This window comes from Lepidothrix coronata, unplaced genomic scaffold (assembly GCF_001604755.1).
Source record: "Lepidothrix coronata isolate B3197 unplaced genomic scaffold, Lepidothrix_coronata-1.0 Scaffold41, whole genome shotgun sequence".
NCBI classification, from domain to species: Eukaryota; Metazoa; Chordata; class Aves; order Passeriformes; family Pipridae; genus Lepidothrix; species Lepidothrix coronata.
The window spans coordinates 1,467,320-1,485,226 of record NW_016690221.1 but is presented as its reverse complement, the minus strand read 5'-3'; the positions used below and the strand labels follow the sequence as shown (position 1 = coordinate 1,485,226).

The following is a 17,907-nucleotide window of genomic DNA, read 5'->3' as shown; positions in this document are numbered from 1 at the left end:
GGCCCGGCCGTAGGAGCCGCCCCGCACCCCCCCACTCCGACCGACCGGGCACCGGCACCGAGCACCGGGCACCGCACCGAGCACCAGGCACCGCACCGGGCACCGCGCCCGCCGCCGACCCCCATGCAGGACACCGAGGAGAGCCCGGCTGCCGCCGCGCCGCCCGGCGCGCAGGGCCCCGCCGAGGACCCCGAGCACACGGACGCGCCCGCGCCGCCGGCGGAGCCGCCGCCGCAGCAGCAGGAGCAGCAGGAGGAGGAGGAGGAAGAAGAGGAGGAGGAGGATAATGATGATGGAGGCGAGTCCGAGGCGCCGCCGGGGCCCCCCGAGCCGCCGCCGCCCGCCGAGGAGCCCGAGCAGGAGCAGCCGCCGGCGGAGCCGAAGCCGCCGTCGGGCCGGGAGAGCCCCGCCAAGGCCGAGCCCGAGCCCGAGGCCGAGCCCCAGGCCGGAGCCGAGCCCGCGGCGGAGCCCCAGCCCGAGCAGCCGCCGCCGGCCCAGGCCGAGCCCAGCGCGGCGCAGCAGAACGGGGAGGCCGCGCCCGCCGCCCCCGCCGAGCCCGAGGACGAGATTTCCTTCAGCGACCCCGAGGACTTCGTGGACGACATCAGCGACGAAGGTGCGGGGCGGGAGGGGCCGCGGGGGCGCTCCGGGGACCCCGGCCCTGCCCGGAGCTGGGGGAGCCCGTGGGGGGCCGGGTGAGCCCGGGCTGGGAACGCTCTGCCCCGACCCCTGGGGATGCTGGTGGTACCCAGCACGGTCTGCATCGCGTTAGAACACGTGTTGTTCTAAAATATGCTGTTAAAGGTGTTTGAAAATCTACTGTTAAACTTCAGGTATCAGTCTCTGGGCTCCTCTCAAAGAGGGGAATCGTCAACTCGTGCCCCTTCCCTTTGCCTCCATTAGTTGAACTCAGCTGTAAAACCAGAAGTTTTAAATGGTTGACGCGGTGGTTGCAAACTGGGTTTTCATCGTTCTCGGGGTTTTTTTCCATGCATCCAGAGTGAAATCTGTAGGTAAATAGCACTGGTTTCGGAAGAGTTGCTGTTCATGAAGATGTGACATAGGTAGTTTGTGACAAGGAAATAGGGAAAAGTTGTTTCTTGCAGTGGAAAATTCCAACCCAGGCTCTTTTAAAAGTATTGAATATTGCCTGCCTTAAAATGGCAAAGCTGTTGTGTAACTGCACAGACAATCAAGGAAATACCTGATTTCAGCATACAGGAATTAGAACTCTATTTTGCTGGTTTTCTGATAAATTTTTCTCGTTAAATTGTCTTAGTTTTTAATTAGCAAAAGCACTTATTTGGCTAATATTTGTTCAGCGTATGTGCTGTTGTAGGCACTCATGTACGTGCCTCCTGCATGTTTTGGGTCCGTTACACGTATCAGAACTAGAAAAATGTTTCTAAAGCACGTGACTGTAAATCAGTCAGTTATTAAATTGGTGGAATACAGGTGATACATCTGCCTCCTAGTGTTCCAGGCCTGTGTTTAGCTTAATAAAATAGCAGCCAAATATCTTAGATTAAGAAAGTGTTTGCTGTTCTCAGTATAGTAGTTGTATTGCTCTTTGAACTTGTACATTTGTTCCTTAAAGAGACTTTGGCTTGGATTCTTTTTGTTTGGTTAAGTGTTTGCTTGATACACTTGGTCTACATCTCAGATTGTTATGTTCAGTTCTTTCTTCAGAAACTGGGCATATTTTCCATCCTCACCTGTTTTATTTGTTAATTAATTTGGCTAACTTCTCAGCTGTATGAATAATCCAGTGTTAGTGGCTGAATTACAGTGTTTAAGTTTAGTCAGTTTTGCTGGTCTGGCTCTCCCATCTGTGTGTTACTTCATGAGTTTCCTTATTCTTTCCCCCTTATCCTGATGCCTCCCCAAGGAGAAAGGCAGCCCATCAGTGTCACTGATCAAGGCTCAGGATAACATCCATCTTCAGGAACACCTGTGAGGTGGCCCAGCTTTGGGACTGACCATCTCAGATCCATTCCTTCAGCTTTTCTCCCCAGAGTGGTGGTGGCAGGGCAGAACAGCTGACCCGAGTTAAAGCAGGAGAAGGGGGTGTGTTGGACAACCACTTAGGTGCAATGAAGCTTTAGCTCAGATAATGACAGTGGTCCTTAAAATACTGCCAGCTGAAGATAGCCATGTACCCACCACACCCTGCTTCCCTTCTGGGTGCAATAAGAGCTGGCTAAACCAGCTTCTTACCCTTTGAAGATTCCTTTGTTCACAATTTTGAATTTAAGGCAGAGGAAGGGCACAGTGTAGGAATTTGTTTTCACTCTGTTACAGTTTTGATTCAAGACAGGGTGTTGCATTCTTGCACAGGAATCTTAACACGCATTCCTTGGCTTGTCTGAAGGGCTACAAAGTCTTTTGTGAGAAGTGGTTGTGAAAAAATGACTAATGGAGCCTTAAAATCATCCTTTTGTGTTTTGGTTTGTTTTTTTTTTTTTTCCTTTTTTTCATCTTGTAGACTTCTATGGAAATGTCCTTGTGGGACATGCTTTCGTTTTATGTGTTTTATATTGTTAATTGTAGTTCCTACATGCACATGGAGAGCATCTTTTTGAGTAATAAATGCTACGAACAACAACATTCTGTGAGTACTACATAATCTTGGTGGTAATGGCCTAAACATTTGTGAAGCCTCAGATCAGTGCAAAGCATCATGTGTAATAACCTGTTGAAGGTTAAAGTTATAGAAAGCAAAGGTTTTCTGGTAGTTCAAAGTGAGCACATTTCTCGTATTTCTTCACTGCTAGAGATCTTTCCAGTGGTGTTTCTGGGCAGAATAATTTGTAGAATTCCCAAAAATCTATAAAAATGTCTTCAAAATATCAGTGTATCCAACACCCTTTTTAGTTTGTTCTCATATTTTAAATATTTCTACCTGTGCTTGGATTTTTTTCCCTTGTCTGTGAATGCCATATATAGTTTTGAGTTTCCAAGTTTTATCTTTGTTCAAATTCAAAAGTATAGTGGCATGAACTTATTTTGTGTGTGGTCTTGTATTTTATAGTGGTTTTCACATGAAACTTATTGCAGATATTCAGGAATTTATATAATTGAAGAATATCCACAGTGTGAAAAGGTGTGTGTTGTGTCTGCACTGAAGGCTTAAATATGGCTTTAAGTGTCTTGTCCTAGACCTTTATTTTTGTGTTTAATTAAAGGTTTAGAAGGAGTGCGAGTTCTTAATTATAGTGATGCTGAGACATGCAGAGCTTCCAGTATGGCAGATAGTTTTGAATTAGGCTAAAACTTGTGTAATTCAGGAGGGAGGTACATGGTACTTTTTTTTTTCCCCTCAAAGTCATCTGATTATAAGTCGAGCAAGGGGACTAAGCAGAGTTTGGGTAATAAATCTTACAGTTGTCTGTGCTGTTGTCAGTTTTGAGGACTTTGTGAGCCAGTTCCATCTCCTGAAAAAAAAGGTAATAGTGCAGGTGTTGATGATCACAATGTAAGGTATTTCTTTAACAGACTTCAAGAGTTGGCAGCTTGAAATTTGTCACAAAGCCACGTAATCACGTCACTGAGGTAGAAAGTGCTGTTGGAGTGTTGTGTGTTCCCTTCAGTGGTTTCTCTGATAGAATGTTCATCCACTGCCAAGTTTCTTAAATAATTCTTTAAATTTCCTCAGATTTGGAGCCGTTCTGTTCTGTTCCTCTCACTATTCTTTCCATCTTTGTCTTCCTCCTGCACGTTGCAGACGGGTGCCTTAGTTTCCTGTGTGTGCTGTCTTTGCAGAACTGCTCGGTGATATACTGAAAGATCAGCCCCAGGAAGCAGATGGGATAGACTCGGTGATTGTCGTGGATAACGTTCCCCAGGTTGGGCCAGACCGACTTGAGAAACTGAAGAATGTCATCCACAAAATATTTTCCAAGTTCGGTAAAATTATCAATGAGTTTTATCCAGAAGCAGATGGGAAAACAAAAGGGTAAGTCATGGTAACTCCAACTAACAGGATTGAAGCACAGCTCTGACTTTGCCTTGATTATTGGTGTAAATACTTTATGGCCAGTTTTTATGATGACCTCATAGTCATTATTTTCACCTGCTTCTACCTTAGTCTGTACAATCCTGACATCTCATCTCAGTGACAGACAAGTGTATGAGGGAGCTGAGAAGCTTAATAGCTCCAATGTGGAGCATGGCAGGAATTAATTATGGAAACAGTTTAACTGGGTTTGGAAGACAGATTTCTGTGCAGTACTTCATGAGTGGTTTTTTGTTAAATTTCTGCTCTGGCTGATCAATGAGTTAAAGGTCCACTTGAGTTAAAAACTTAGTAGCAGCAAATGTACTAAGTAATGCAAAATAGGCTGTCAGTATATGTAGCATATATTGCTGAGTATTGGAGGAATACATAGTTTGGAAGGCATAAAAAAAGTGAGTTTTGTGGAGTGGATAGGTTGTTGGTTCTATGAGGTCAGTGTGAGAAGGATGAGAAAACTATTCAGCTTCTGTGTTCGTGCCTCTCTTTGAGGCAATGTCTGATGCTGTTCAGGATACTGTTAGTTTTAAGTCTGCTGGGCTACCAGCTGGGTTGGATCAGTGGCCAGAAGGAAGCTGAGTTGTGTAATTGAAACAAGAGTGGTGCTTTGCTGTGCCTGTGACAGCAACAGTTACAGCTCCTAAACATGATGTGTCATTCAGCTGGGGAGAGCTGCAGACTTAACTTGCCTGTTCCTGGCTCTCATTGTTGTCCTTTGTTGTGTTGAATTTGCATTCATCACTGACTCTGGCCCATTCAGAAAGGATATCTGATTAATTGAGGTCAGGCCAATAGAGCTAAAAAGTGCATGTGTGCCTGTGGCCAAAATGGAGATTAATTGCCTTTGACCCTAATTGGCTAGGGAAAAGACAAGAAGTTATTTTGTAGATGCTCTGTACTGAATTCTTAATTTATCCCCATTATTATGAGCTGGTTCTGTAGTCAACAAGGTCTTCCTGCTTTGGTCTTCCTTCCCTGTAGGTACATCTTTCTGGAGTACATGTCTCCATCTCACGCAGTGGATGCTGTGAAGAACGCAGATGGATACAAACTGGATAAGCAGCACACCTTCAGAGTCAACCTTTTCACAGACTTTGATAAGTGAGTGCAGCCATTGCAGCCATTGTGGGTATCTGTAGATTTGGGATTTCTGATCAAGAGTGCCTGTGTGGAGTGTAACCAGCCTAATTGCTCTTTCAGGTACATGACAATCAGTGATGAATGGGAAATCCCTGAGAAACAGCCATTTAAGGATTTGGTAAGGAATTTCTGGAAAAGAATATTCAGCATAATACTAAATGGTTGCTTCATTGCTGGAGTGTCCATATGAAAATAGAAACGATGTGTTCATAGTGTTATAAGTAGCAGTAGGAATCACATGCTCCTGTTCCTTAGTTTTCACTGTCATAAAGTGACAGGAAGAACTTTGTGGTTCTGCTCAGTAGTTGCACATAGTGTAAAGCTTAAGAGTAAATAATAGTTTTGCACAAATAATTTAAAAATAGATTTTCAAAAGCATCTTTTTGTATTTTTAGTTGTTTGAGGCAAACTTTGGTGTTTGTTACCAGTAACTTTGTAAATGGTCTGGTGGAAGGGATAGGGTTTAAAAAAAATAAAATTAACAACAAACCCAATAAGATATTTTACACAAGAAACATTAAACATCATCAGACCACCTTGAAGGTCCACCTGTTCATGATGTGCTCTCTTAGCCTTAGTTGGAGTTCTTTAATTTCACTTCAGAAACATGCTTGCAGTGGTAAGACCCCAAAGCTGCACACTCTGGTGAGACCAACTTCCCCCTGCCAGGTAGATACTAATTTGGGGAACTTGTCTTAGCCTTTGACTCACTAATAATCTTCTTGCTTCTGTTTTTCTTAGGGGAATCTCCGATACTGGTTGGAAGATCCTGATTGTAGGGATCAGTACAGTGTCATCTTTGAGTCAGGAGACCGGACCTCCATTTTTTGGAATGACATCAAGGAACCTGTTCAAATTGAGGACAGAGCAGTGAGTGTCCTGGAAGTGCTGTACATGGCAGATACACTGTCAGTCTCCTTCCTTCATATTATGACATTGCAGCGTTTTAATTAAGAAAAAAATCTTTTTCCCATTGCTGAAATACTTTTCCTTGTGAAGAGTGGTGAAACCACATCATTTAGGATTAGACTTAGCTGCTTAGGTAAAAGAAATGTGGAGTGAACTTCTGGAGTTTGTGGTGGTGTTTGTTTTTTTTAACTGGTCCATGATGCCCATTAGTTTTCTTCATCTCTCTGTTACAGGTGATTCAGAAAGACCTGAAATGCAAAGTCAGAGTTTGAGGAGCACTAGTCATTAGAGCTGAATGTGTGCCTATGTTTGCTGCTTCAGATGACTTCTTGCTTTTGTGCTGACTACAGAGGTGTTAAAGAGGAATAGCTGGTTTGGTAATGGCATATAAAAGGGAGAGTTAGTCTGCCTGTCTGCTGCAGGCACTTGACTTGCTGGGAACTGTTAGGACCCAGCAGCATTTTCCTTAATAACCGTTGTGCATTACAGTAGAAAGAAGTTGGCTTTGGGATGGTGAGAATATTTGCTCATCACTGTGGTCACTGGCTGTGCTCTGTATTGCTGAAACCTGTCTAACTTAGCTGAAGGTCAAGAGCTGTGTTGTTAAGAAACTTGAAATACTTACCCTTCCTTCTGAGCAAAGTTGTTACCAGGGCTGAAAGACAACAAGGAACCCCAGGCCTGTTAGGTGGGTTTAGTTGTTATTATACAAAGGTTGTCACTGTACCTGGAATATGTTTTTGGTGATCAGTAAGTTGAAAAGGTCTCAACTGACAGTTTTCAACCTGAAGAATAAGTACCCATACCTTATGTGCGTGAAATTAAACTCCACAGCTGGTCCAAGGTATCACGAATTCTAAGATCTTCACTTAGTAAATGGATTTTCAAAATGTGATGCTGCAAGCACTGATTCTTTCCCTTTTTTTGGGGATACAACATGAAATTAAACCTTTGTGTGTATTTTTTTTTTTTTTCAATCAGAGGTGGACAGAGACCTACGTGCGTTGGTCCCCAAAAGGTACCTACTTGGCCACGTTCCACCAGAGAGGCATTGCACTGTGGGGTGGAGAGAAGTTCAAGCAGATTCAGAGGTTTAGTCACCAAGGAGTGCAGCTTATTGACTTCTCACCTTGTGAAAGGTATGGAGCATGGCATTGGGCTAAGGGATCAAAAGCATGAGGCATTAGTAGCATCCTCCAAATCTGTAGTGCTGAAACGAATTCCTTAAGCCTTCTTTAACATTAAAGAGCTCTTGAGAGAAGGCTAAAATAATTCCAGGGCTGAGATGCATCTTCTGTTGATAGTGTTCAAGTAAGATATTTGGAAGCAGTTAGGTTTTATGCTTTATTGTACTAAAGAGAGGTTATCTATCTTTAAATGGAGAAGTTTTGCAAACCTGTAGTTTGGGTTGGATAAGGTCAATAGATTCATGTTTGGTTCAAAACCAATGAAGTTCTTGTGTCAAAGCTATCTATTAGGTAACAGTGTATTTGATGAGTTCCCCTTCCTTGTAACATGAACATGGAAAGACTTGCACATAAATCTGGAGTCTTTTCACCCAGAAGGATGCCAGGGAAATACTGTGTCTTGGAAGCTTTCTCCTCCTTTGTCGTGCTGTTCCTATTTTTCCCTCCTCTCTGAAAAATCCCGTTAGAGAAACTGCTGTTTGCAAGTGCATGGTACTTAAATATTACTTGGATGAAAGCCTTATGGTACTGACATACCGGATGAAGTTCCAATTTTGAAATTAATTATTTCTTTTGTAGGTATTTAGTGACCTTCAGCCCTTTGATGGACACGCAGGATGACCCTCAGGCCATCATCATCTGGGATATTCTGACTGGCCAAAAGAAGCGAGGATTCCACTGTGAAAACTCAGCTCACTGGCCTATTTTTAAGTAGGTTGAGATGCAGAATTAGAGTAGAGAGTTGTAGTCCCAGACTTCCTTTATTAAAAAGGCAGTTCCAAATTAATATTATTTTTCTTTTTTGCTTAGATGGAGTCATGATGGTAAATTCTTTGCTCGAATGACTTCAGATACCCTCAGCATCTATGAAACACCTGTAAGTTCTTCCTTTTTTTTTTTTATAATGCTTCTTGCATTACAATGTCAGTCTTTCCTATGGTTTTCAGTAATGCACTTTAGAGCTGGGCTTAGAGGGAAGAAATCAGTTTGCTCTTGTCTTGTTCTTTGCTGGGTGAAAAACTTTAGCTGAGTGTGACAGTAAATTTCACACCACATATCTAGAAGGATTAGACAGCTCAATATACTACTTATAAGAATCAGTAGGATCAAGGTTATGTGATTCCTCCCAGCTCTCAGTAGCAGGTGAGTACCGAAGTACCCAAAAAGCACTATAAATTGCAGCCTAATCTATTCTGTTTTGCTTTTTCTTTATCATTCAAGCTGCTGTACCTACTAATTATCTACAACAATTTTAATTTTGTTTGTGATTGTGGTTGCATATGTTTATAATAAAAAATAGTGATGCAGGAGCTCTGAAAGCTGCAGAATTTCCTAGTTTCTGTGGTCTAGTGATGAGAGTAGAAGGTATATGTGTATGTATAAGAATGCTACTAACTTGAAAATTTGTCCTTCTCTCCTCTTTTAGTCTATGGGTTTGTTGGACAAAAAGAGCTTGAAAATCAATGGGATAAGGTGAGTCTATTCCTTTGTAAACATGACTGCTCTCTTTAATTGTCATCTTTTTTTCTGTGGCTTTGTTATGGCGAGAGCAATCTTTAGACTGTTGACTAGAGCAAAAGGCCTTCTATGCTGAGGTGGTTAAATTAGACAAACTGGGAAAAAGAAATGGGAAACTCTCCATTCATCAGTGAACACAGTTGACAGCTTCTGTGCTATGAAATGCTCTGTGGAACTGCTTAATCCAGGGTCTAGCTTGGGAGTCCTGTTCCTTGTCTACCAAAGCAGACTGGAATGCAGTTTGTTAGGGAATATCTCCCTAATGGGGTTGGTGTGCTGGCTTAGAGCAGTGTGCTGTGTACTGCCTGGCTTGTGCTTCTCTGCACAGGAGACACTGACTCCTGTGAGAGTTTTTGAAGTACTTCTCTGTGAAGCAACAAGAAAATTAAGTGTACCCAGGTGCAAGAAGATTCTCACCAGGGTAATTTAATAGGGTTGGTTTTGGTTTTTTTTTTTTTTTGGCTCATTGGTTTAATCAGCTTGTTTTTAGATCTTTGGTGGTTCCTCTGTGTGTCACCTCTGCTTTTCAGTAAAATGTACTGTCCTGATGACACTGGTGATATAGCAAATTTAAATAGCAGTTTAAAAATTTGTTTTGGTGTTGTTATATGTAAGGTTATTAAGTTGCCCTCAGTTATTGCCTTTTATATTGAGAGTTGATATTTGTCTGCAACATTCAGATACAATGAGAGAAAATGGTTTCTCCTTGTTGTATCTCTTAACTAAAAATTAAAATGGCCTATTTTTAACTTTGTTCCTGTAGAGATTTCTCATGGTCTCCAGGTGGTAACATAATTGCTTTCTGGGTGCCTGAGGACAAAGACATCCCAGCAAGAGTGACTTTGATGCAGCTGCCTTCTAGACAAGAAATTCGTGTGCGGAATTTGTTCAACGTAGTAGATTGTAAACTGCACTGGCAGAAGAACGGGGACTACCTGTGTGTGAAGGTAGACAGGACTCCCAAAGGCACACAGGTAGGTGGATTCTGATTTTATTGGTAAAATTTGGTTGTATCTCATGCTGACAGTACTGTATTTAATATAGACAATGTAAACTGTATCATGCAAAAGCTATTTTTCTTTTTTTTTTTTTTTCCATTTGAATTTGAAGCAAAGAGGAAAATCTGTGTAGTGATTGTATCCAGGATTTGCTTTGACTTTAGTGGCCTCTTGGACTTGGGTGAGAGCTCTGTGCCTCACCTGTTTTCCTGCTCACAGTTAAGCAGCTGTTCATGCAGCACAATGTGCCATATGTTTATCTGTCCTAATTAAGTTTCATAACAGTCTGAAAAGCAACAAATGCTTTTGTACAATTATTAAGTTATTCTTTATCAGAACAGAGAAATTTGCATTGTGTTTGGTAAGGAGGCATATATCTGCTCTCATTAAAGGAACAAACCTTGACTCTTATTATGACAGGCTAATTGTGTAGTTGTCCTTCTATGCCTAGTGATAAAATTATTTACTCTGCTCTTTTTGTGCTGGATAAAAAGCTGATTTTGGCCTTTACAGGGAGTAGTGACCAACTTTGAAATATTCCGCATGAGAGAGAAACAGGTGCCAGTGGATGTGGTAGAAATGAAAGGTAATGCCACGTATTTCCTTACTTTTGAGCTTTACCTCTCTTGTATGGACACTTCTGTGTTTCTTAGAAATTCCTGTCAGCATTTGACATAATTAGGGAATTAACTCTTTGGAACTAAATTATTAAATGTGCAGGACATTTCCTGTAAAAATGAGAAATCAAAACTTCTGTTGCTATTGGGGCTTGTGACTGACTTGAAAAATTACAAAACTGAAAATGTCTTAGCAATGATATATTAATATAATAATGACTGTATTTTGTAGAAGATGGAGGACTTTGGAGCTATAGTTGGAAACACTTCCCATAACTCCCTGCCATTGCCTTATCAACCTGTGTTTTAAAAGAGAGTCTGTATGGCAAAGTCTGAAGGGTTCCCTCTCTTTAAGCATTTCGATTTTCTTTGGTAACTGCTTGAAACCAGAGGTTTGTATTGTCCTTTGACAGAGTTTTAACTCCTTTTTTTACAGAAAGCATCATAGCTTTTGCTTGGGAGCCAAATGGAAGCAAATTTGCTGTGTTGCATGGAGAAACTCCACGAATTTCAGTTTCCTTCTACCACGTTAAAAACAACGGGAAAATAGAACTCATAAGTAAGTGACCGAGAAACAAGTGAAAGTGCAGGTACTAAGCATTTTGCATGGCAACAGATGCAGTGAACTCAAAATAGTGGCTGTCTGTAGTGGGTAGTGTGGGACTTGCTGCTGTGTCTGACACTGCATTCCAGAAATTAACTTCCTGGTGACAACTGAACTGTTACCAGAGTAAGCCCAGTGCCTGGGATTAAAAGGCCTATGAGTCAGAATAAGTTTTGTGGCTTTAGGGAGCTCATGTGAGGCAATAGCACAGATTTGGCTCACTTTAGATAAAATTTATTCCCAAGGATGTGTTGGGGTCTTCTGATCTCTTTTATCTGCCAGCTTTGGATATCCTGATGCTACTGTGTTTTGTCTGTAGAAGTGAAGAGCTAAGGACTGTTGTTAGGACTTGCTTGCAGAGTTGACAAATGACTTTTGAGGAATCAGTGGGGTTGATGTGCTTGTAAGATAACTGATGGTGTTGGATTGAGATCTCTTTCTGAATTTATCTGCTTTTTTTCAGAAACGTTTGACAAACAGCAGGCGAACACGATATTCTGGAGTCCCCAAGGGCAATTTGTAGTGTTGGCTGGCCTCAGAAGGTGAGTATTTCAGAGGCTGCTGAACATCACCACTTCCATTTTAAGGAGGAAGAGAGCTAGAGTATCTCACCAAGAAGTGTTTGGTGTTACTGTGAATGTGGATTACTGTGTAATCCTGATACAGCTTTGCAAGAGCAAAGGAAGAGCAGAGGTGCAACTTCATGATATAGCTTAGTCCTTTGTAACTTTCACTTGCTATTTTTTGCCACACCAAATGGAGAATGTATTTTTTCAACAGAAAAGTGGACATTAAGAAACACCTTTCAGCTGTTAAATACTGACTAAGCTAATCTAGTTTGCACCATGCATGTGGCTCTTTGTTGTTGCCGTAGCTTTGTGCCCCTTCATGGGCAATACCTGTTAATGACAGTGCTATTTTGTAAAAGAGTTACCAGGAGCTTCACTTCAGAGCAATCAAAAATTATTTTTATTAACCAGTTGAGTAATATTTGCCTTCACATGCTTTGAGATGAGCACTGTGTTCATCTTAGAATTCTTTTTTTTTCTTTAATCTCTTCGTCACTGCTAAAATATGACTAAGCACATGATTTTTAAGCTTTGATTTTGACTTGCCTGGAGTATGTTTTCACTCTGACTTTAAGCCATTTTATTTATAATCTGAAAGGTCACTGAACATAGAAACAAAAGTGTCACTCTTAATTGGAGTCTTGTTTTTATTCATCACGTTATTTCCTAGCCACAGAACCTGTCTCTTGGTTGCGGTGGAAATTTATCTTTGTACTGAGGAGTTTTAGGGATGCAGCTTGTGAAATGCTTTAAAAAAATGACCAGGCTACATTAGTGTGTAAAACAATCTGTCCTCTTTTGTCTTTGCAGCATGAATGGTGCCTTAGCATTTGTTGATACGTCCGACTGCACCATGATGAACATCGCGGAACACTACACGGCCTCGGACGTGGAATGGGATCCTACGGGCAGATACATCGTGACTTCTGTGTCTTGGTGGAGCCACAAGGTACTGATGCCTTTTTATCCGGAATAAGTTCTGGAAGGGCAGTTCATGAGTCTAAACTGAGTGTCCTTTTTCTGAATTTTCACTATGTCTTTAGCAGTTTAAAACTCAGTCTCCTGGTGGTCCACATGGAACAGCAGGATTTATTGCACGTGTCATTGCTTTTGCATGCTTCCAGCCACTGCACTGTAATCCTCTCCTGTACAAATAACAGTATCTGAGACTTTAGAATATGACAGAGGATTGACTAAATTTCAAACTGTTGTAATCTCCAGAAGGTAACTTATTGAAAAGATTCAGTGGAACAAATATTTTGCTGAGGATTTTGGCTTGTGCAGGGAAGGCACTAACAAAAGCACATTCCAGTTCTCTTGACTGATCGTGCTGATGGAGTGAGGACTACAGTGTGAAGTTGTAGCTTACCTTGGCTGAGCTGGTGCACTCCTCTTCCAGGTGGACAATGCATATTGGTTATGGACCTTCCAAGGCCGTCTGCTTCAGAAAAACAATAAAGACAGGTTCTGTCAGCTGCTCTGGAGACCACGACCAGCTACCCTGCTCAGTGAGGATCAGATAAAGGTAGTGTATTCCACTTTGTGCTGACATTGATTTGGTGTATAAGCATACTTGGTTTCTCCTTCTTAAGGATGAGGCTTGCTATGCAACTGCCTTTTGCCCTGAATGTGTGAACAAACATATTTCTGTACGAGACCTCACTTCTGGGAATGGCTGTAAATATTAACTGTATTTTAAGCTCAAAATAGAAATGGTTACCAGTTGTTCTTAGAGTTAGGGTACAGTGGAAGGTTATAAATAATACTAAAATTGTATTTAGCTGTCCAGACCTCACTGGTTGCATGTGTACAGAAGAATTTACACAATCTGTATGGCAGGAAAAACAAACAAAATTGTAGTGAAGGGAAATTGCCTTGCAGGGAGATGTTTTTCAAAAAAGCATAGCCTGCTTAGGCCTACCAGAGGAATTCTTAGAAAAGATGATGGGTGTGATTGCTAGTCTTGATACTTTAATTGAAATAAAATTATCTGTTTTACAGCAAATTAAGAAGGACCTGAAGAAATACTCCAAGATATTTGAGCAGAAGGATCGCCTGAGCCAGTCCAAAGCTTCAAAGGCAAGATACTTTTGGAATATAATGTAGATGAAACTCTTGTAACCTGTCCTTAGTTATTTTGTAACACTGAAGTGCAAGTTACATTTATTTTATAACAACCATCTGTGTTCATTTGAGTCCAGATGGTTAGAGTGGGTTCAATAGGTAGTTCAGAGAGATGCTGCTGAACTGTCAGGTTAAACTCAGTAATGAGTCTGGAGAGGGACTTGTGTACCTCATTAAGCAAAGGTGGTAATATTTTGGAGTTCTTAGTGTGTTGCTTCATTAGTCTTTAAATTAAGAAAAGCTCTTCCAGTCACAAGAAAAGAACTCGCCAAAACAGCTTTTTGATTACAGAAGAGAATCTTTATTCTTTCAAGTCAATAGGAAGTGTGTGTGTGAGAAGAAGGTTTGACTTGCTAGCACACATGTTGCATGTGGGTTTGATTTACTGGGGAGGTTTAACAACCTGTTCCTGCCTGTGCAGGAGTTGGTGGAGAGGAGGCGGACGATGATGGAGGAGTTCAGGAAGTACCGCAAGATGGCACAAGAGCTGTACATGGAGCAGCGGAACGAGCGCCTGGAGCTCCGCGGAGGTGAGCCGTGGACAGGGCTTGGGAAGGCCCTGCTGCTGGTTAACTGCTGCTTCTCACTGAATAAATACCTTGTCCTGGGGGTTCATCCACTTCTCCTCTCCCTCTGTTTCCTGCTAAAGCGAGTCCCTTGTTCTCTGAAGGTTATTTGTACTTTTTTATTCTGAATCGTGACAGGATTTAAGGGCGGGCGGGGAAAGTATTGGCTTGACCTTGGGATAAAACTGTGAAGAGATTTGGATGTTGCATTTAACCAGAAAATCCCCAGAAGCCCTGTAGTGGAAGACATAATGCCTTGATTATCATTCAGTAAATTTAGCGTGTATTTGTTATGAGTTAAAGCACCAAATACTTCCATTTTTCACTGCTGGTTTAAGGACTTTTTCTGCCAACAGCATCAAATCTTTCCATTGCTGCCTTGTTTGATGTATTCAGTGTTAATATTTTTTTCCATTGCAGGGGTAGACACAGATGAGCTGGACAGCAATGTTGATGACTGGGAGGAGGAGACTGTGGAATTTTTTATCAATGAAGAAATTATTACCCTTGCAGAACCAGAGTAATTAATAAAACTGTGGTAAGATAACATAACTCTCAGTAGAGAGAAACTTTTTCAGTCAACTGTTGATATAGATTGGATAATTTGCTTGAGAGAGACTATTGCATGGGTGTATTGTTCTTTAAGATGGTTTGTTTTCTCTGTGGTTAGAGGGGTCAAAAGCTTTTAGAGAACTAATTGCAGACAGTCAGCTTTATGAGTTGTACTGAGCAGAATACTCTCTATGTCCTGTTTTGCCAGAGATATCAAACCCGCAACAGTCAGGGTCAACCTCTGAACACAGTGTTTTGCAGACACTGTAAGTTCTGTCAGTAGGAGGAATTGTAGTTGGTATGAGATAGGAATTTTGCCTTTTGAAAGGTTTACGTGTTAGTTCAAGACCTGACAACATTTAAATACTGTGTATTATACAGCAAGTTGACTGTGGGCTGATAAAATTTTGAGTGAACTCAGCCATTGTTTTCTAGAGAAGTCGTCTAGAATTCAGATGGTAGCAGGTTTTTGTGTACTGTCTGTCATGGCTTCTTGCTGAAATCTTTTATTTAATCCAGGGCTTTTCCCAGTTGCTTTTTGTGAATTCATATTATATATTTAATCTTGAAAATGGAGGCTACTTTCAACCCCTTGTAGGAAATGTCCTTTAGGGAGCTTAATGTTGAATTGAGGAGAAAAATTACTTTGCTAGTGAAGGCATGTGTAGGATCTCACTTAAGGAAGAGGAAGGGGAGACTGGAAATGTGCCTTTTGCAGCTGTAAGTCACCCTGTAGCTCTTTAGCCTCCAGATATCTTAAGGAGCTCAAGTGAAACATGTACCTCTTGGAGTTGTAGAAAATTTAATAGCCTTGATGCCTTCGAATATATTTGGATCTGGCTTATCCGTGTCCCTTACATGGGAAATCTTTTTATGGAAGAGAGAGAGAGAGAAGCTGCTTAGTGTATGGATTTAAACAAACATGAGTTCAGGAAGAGGTGAAACACAAGCTGATGTAGTCTTTCACCAGCTGGCAGAGGTTGAGCTGTTGGTATAAAAGCACAGTAACTAACTCACCTCTTCTTTCCTTTTCTGCAGCACCACCAGATCTTGTGCTGAAAAGAAGTTTGTTCATTTTCCGAAAGCCTATATCAACTTTGGAATTCTTTATCCATATTCTTGCACTCTGGAAGGGTGGATGCACCAGATTTTCTCCATTCTGACACATTGTAGTGCCTTTAAGTCTTGCTGCCTGCTGCAGTGAGATACTGGAAAGGCGCTGCTTTTAAATCTTTATTCTTTATTTTTATTTTTTTTTTTTTAGGGTTTGATTATTATTTTTTTTCTTTTTAAATCCACTACTACCAGTATTTACTTCCTGACCCCTGTGCAGTCCTTACCAGCTGGCAGTTTTTGCCTATTGCCAGTGAGGTGGGATTCACCAGTGCACCTCTGTCTCACACGCACGATGTTCCAGTTTCAGGACTCTTTCCGTGTCCCGAGGGCATGGACAGGTGTTCATTTTGTTTGGGGAAAAGTCAGCAGAACCATTTCTCGTATGATGTGTCTTAGTGTGCTGAAGCAGCACTACAGTGGGCTATATCCTCCTCCTTTCAGATTGTGAAAGGATGCCTCTCCCTCAAAGAGCTGAATATGGAAATAAAAGCAGACCTATACTAAAACCAGGCTGGCTACGCGTGGTTTGTAGGGAATCTTTCCCTGAGTGATCAAAGTCAAACACACCCACAGTAATAAGAGTGTGTTTGCTGTAATGACTATATGGTTCTTTTGGATTTCTTTATCTTAGTTCCTCATGGCTCTTCCAGCTTTGTGTTGTGGTTGGTTTGTTTTTTACAATGTGGTACAGCTCATTGGTACCACATTTTACAATTGTGGTACAGGTGTCAAGTTGACCTGTTCACTCTAGTGGAGTGACTAGAAAATGACTGGATTTCTGGAACTGTTTGCAAACTGATAAAAGCCTCAGGAATTACTGGGTTAGTCTGTCTTATTCTTAAGCCTTGCAAACTTCCAGAGCAGTGCTCTGTATGCACACGCCTTGTACTCCCTGTTACAGTACCTGGTTTCATTTCCAAAGGTCTCTGTGCTCAGTGAGGAAAACTGTACCTAAAGGTGGTGCAGCAGCTTCTCTGTATTTGTGTTTATGAGTAGAAATTCTTTCCTGGATATTGTCAGAGCAGTTAGAGATTGGCCTGCTCCTTGCCCTAGGAAGGGCAGGAGGAGAATGAGGATATTCCTGTCTCCTCTCCTGGACTGGCCTGGGAAGTTGCTAAGGTCATCCCTCTTGACTGACTTCCTAAACCCTGAGCTCACTTGTATGGCAGTGTGGGAAGCAGACAGCACCCTCTGGGCACAGGGCAGACCCAGTCAGCTGCAGGCAGCTCTGGTTCAGGGGTGTTTTCAGCACTCACTTTTTTTTTGTCCTTAGGTGAGCTTGCTGTGATAGCAAATGCACAAATCCCTTGGTTAAATCCCATGACCCCTTCACCAGGAACTTTTCAAAATGATTTTTCCATAATCATGGTAGTGACCTAGTTTCAATAGTTCACTCTTTAACCAGCGAGTGTTGTTTTTCCAGAAGTCTGTATTAGTTTCCAGTGTTTTGCATTTGTTCATTCATAATCCATATAAAACATATAGTTGATTAAAAGTTTTGTCCACAGTATTTCCCAAGCTCGTTTCTCAACTTGACTGGAAAAAAACTTTCTAGAAGACTTTGTAGAAAAACAATGAGGAAGAACTTCCAACACATCAAAGATCTCTTGTGATAATAGAATGACTTGGCTTGAAGAGGACCTTAAAGATCATCCAGTTCCACCCCCCTGCTGTGGGCAGGGGCACCTTCCACTTGACCAGGCTGCTCCAAGCTCCAACCTGGCCTGGAAAACTTCCAGGGATGGGACATCCACCTGAATTACTCTGGGCAACTTGTTCCAGTGTCTCATCTCCCTCAAGAATGGTGGCTTGAACTTACATAGCAGGAATCATTTTTATTACCCTTTCGTTGTGATGAGATGACTTCTCAACCATTTTCTAAGTCACAAATTGAGCTGAAAGGTTTTTTCCCCCTGTATCCATGCAATGAAGTTTTATTCCTGGTGTTTTATTCCTGACTGTTTTCAAAGTAATGAAGTGTAACGACAGTGTCAG

The 17,907-nt window shown here is 41.7% G+C and overlaps 1 protein-coding gene across 1 annotated transcript; it reads left to right on the top strand.

Annotated features, from left to right (window-relative positions):
- The first annotated feature begins 123 nt into the window (after positions 1–123).
- On the top strand, positions 124–16,418 carry EIF3B (eukaryotic translation initiation factor 3 subunit B). Its single transcript, XM_017813614.1, has 19 exons — positions 124–616; positions 3,763–3,955; positions 4,994–5,113; positions 5,213–5,270; positions 5,894–6,022; positions 7,043–7,200; positions 7,828–7,959; positions 8,059–8,125; positions 8,675–8,721; positions 9,530–9,740; positions 10,278–10,350; positions 10,818–10,940; positions 11,449–11,527; positions 12,365–12,503; positions 12,954–13,079; positions 13,556–13,633; positions 14,100–14,208; positions 14,665–14,782; positions 15,835–16,418. Exons 1-18 carry the CDS (start codon positions 124–126, stop codon positions 14,766–14,768), a joined length of 2,439 nt encoding a protein of 812 aa, XP_017669103.1. The 3' UTR covers positions 14,769–14,782; positions 15,835–16,418.
- The last annotated feature ends 1,489 nt before the right edge of the window (positions 16,419–17,907 follow it).

Excerpts from the sequence above, each read along its gene's own strand:
- EIF3B (XM_017813614.1), top strand. The coding sequence starts at position 124 with ATGCAGGACACCGAGGAGAGCCCGGCTGCCGCCGCGCCGCCCGGCGCG. Across the intron at positions 617-3,762 it reads GGACGACATCAGCGACGAAG|AACTGCTCGGTGATATACTG; the intron begins GTGCGGGGCGGG and ends CTGTCTTTGCAG. Across the intron at positions 14,209-14,664 it reads GCGCCTGGAGCTCCGCGGAG|GGGTAGACACAGATGAGCTG; the intron begins GTGAGCCGTGGA and ends TTTCCATTGCAG.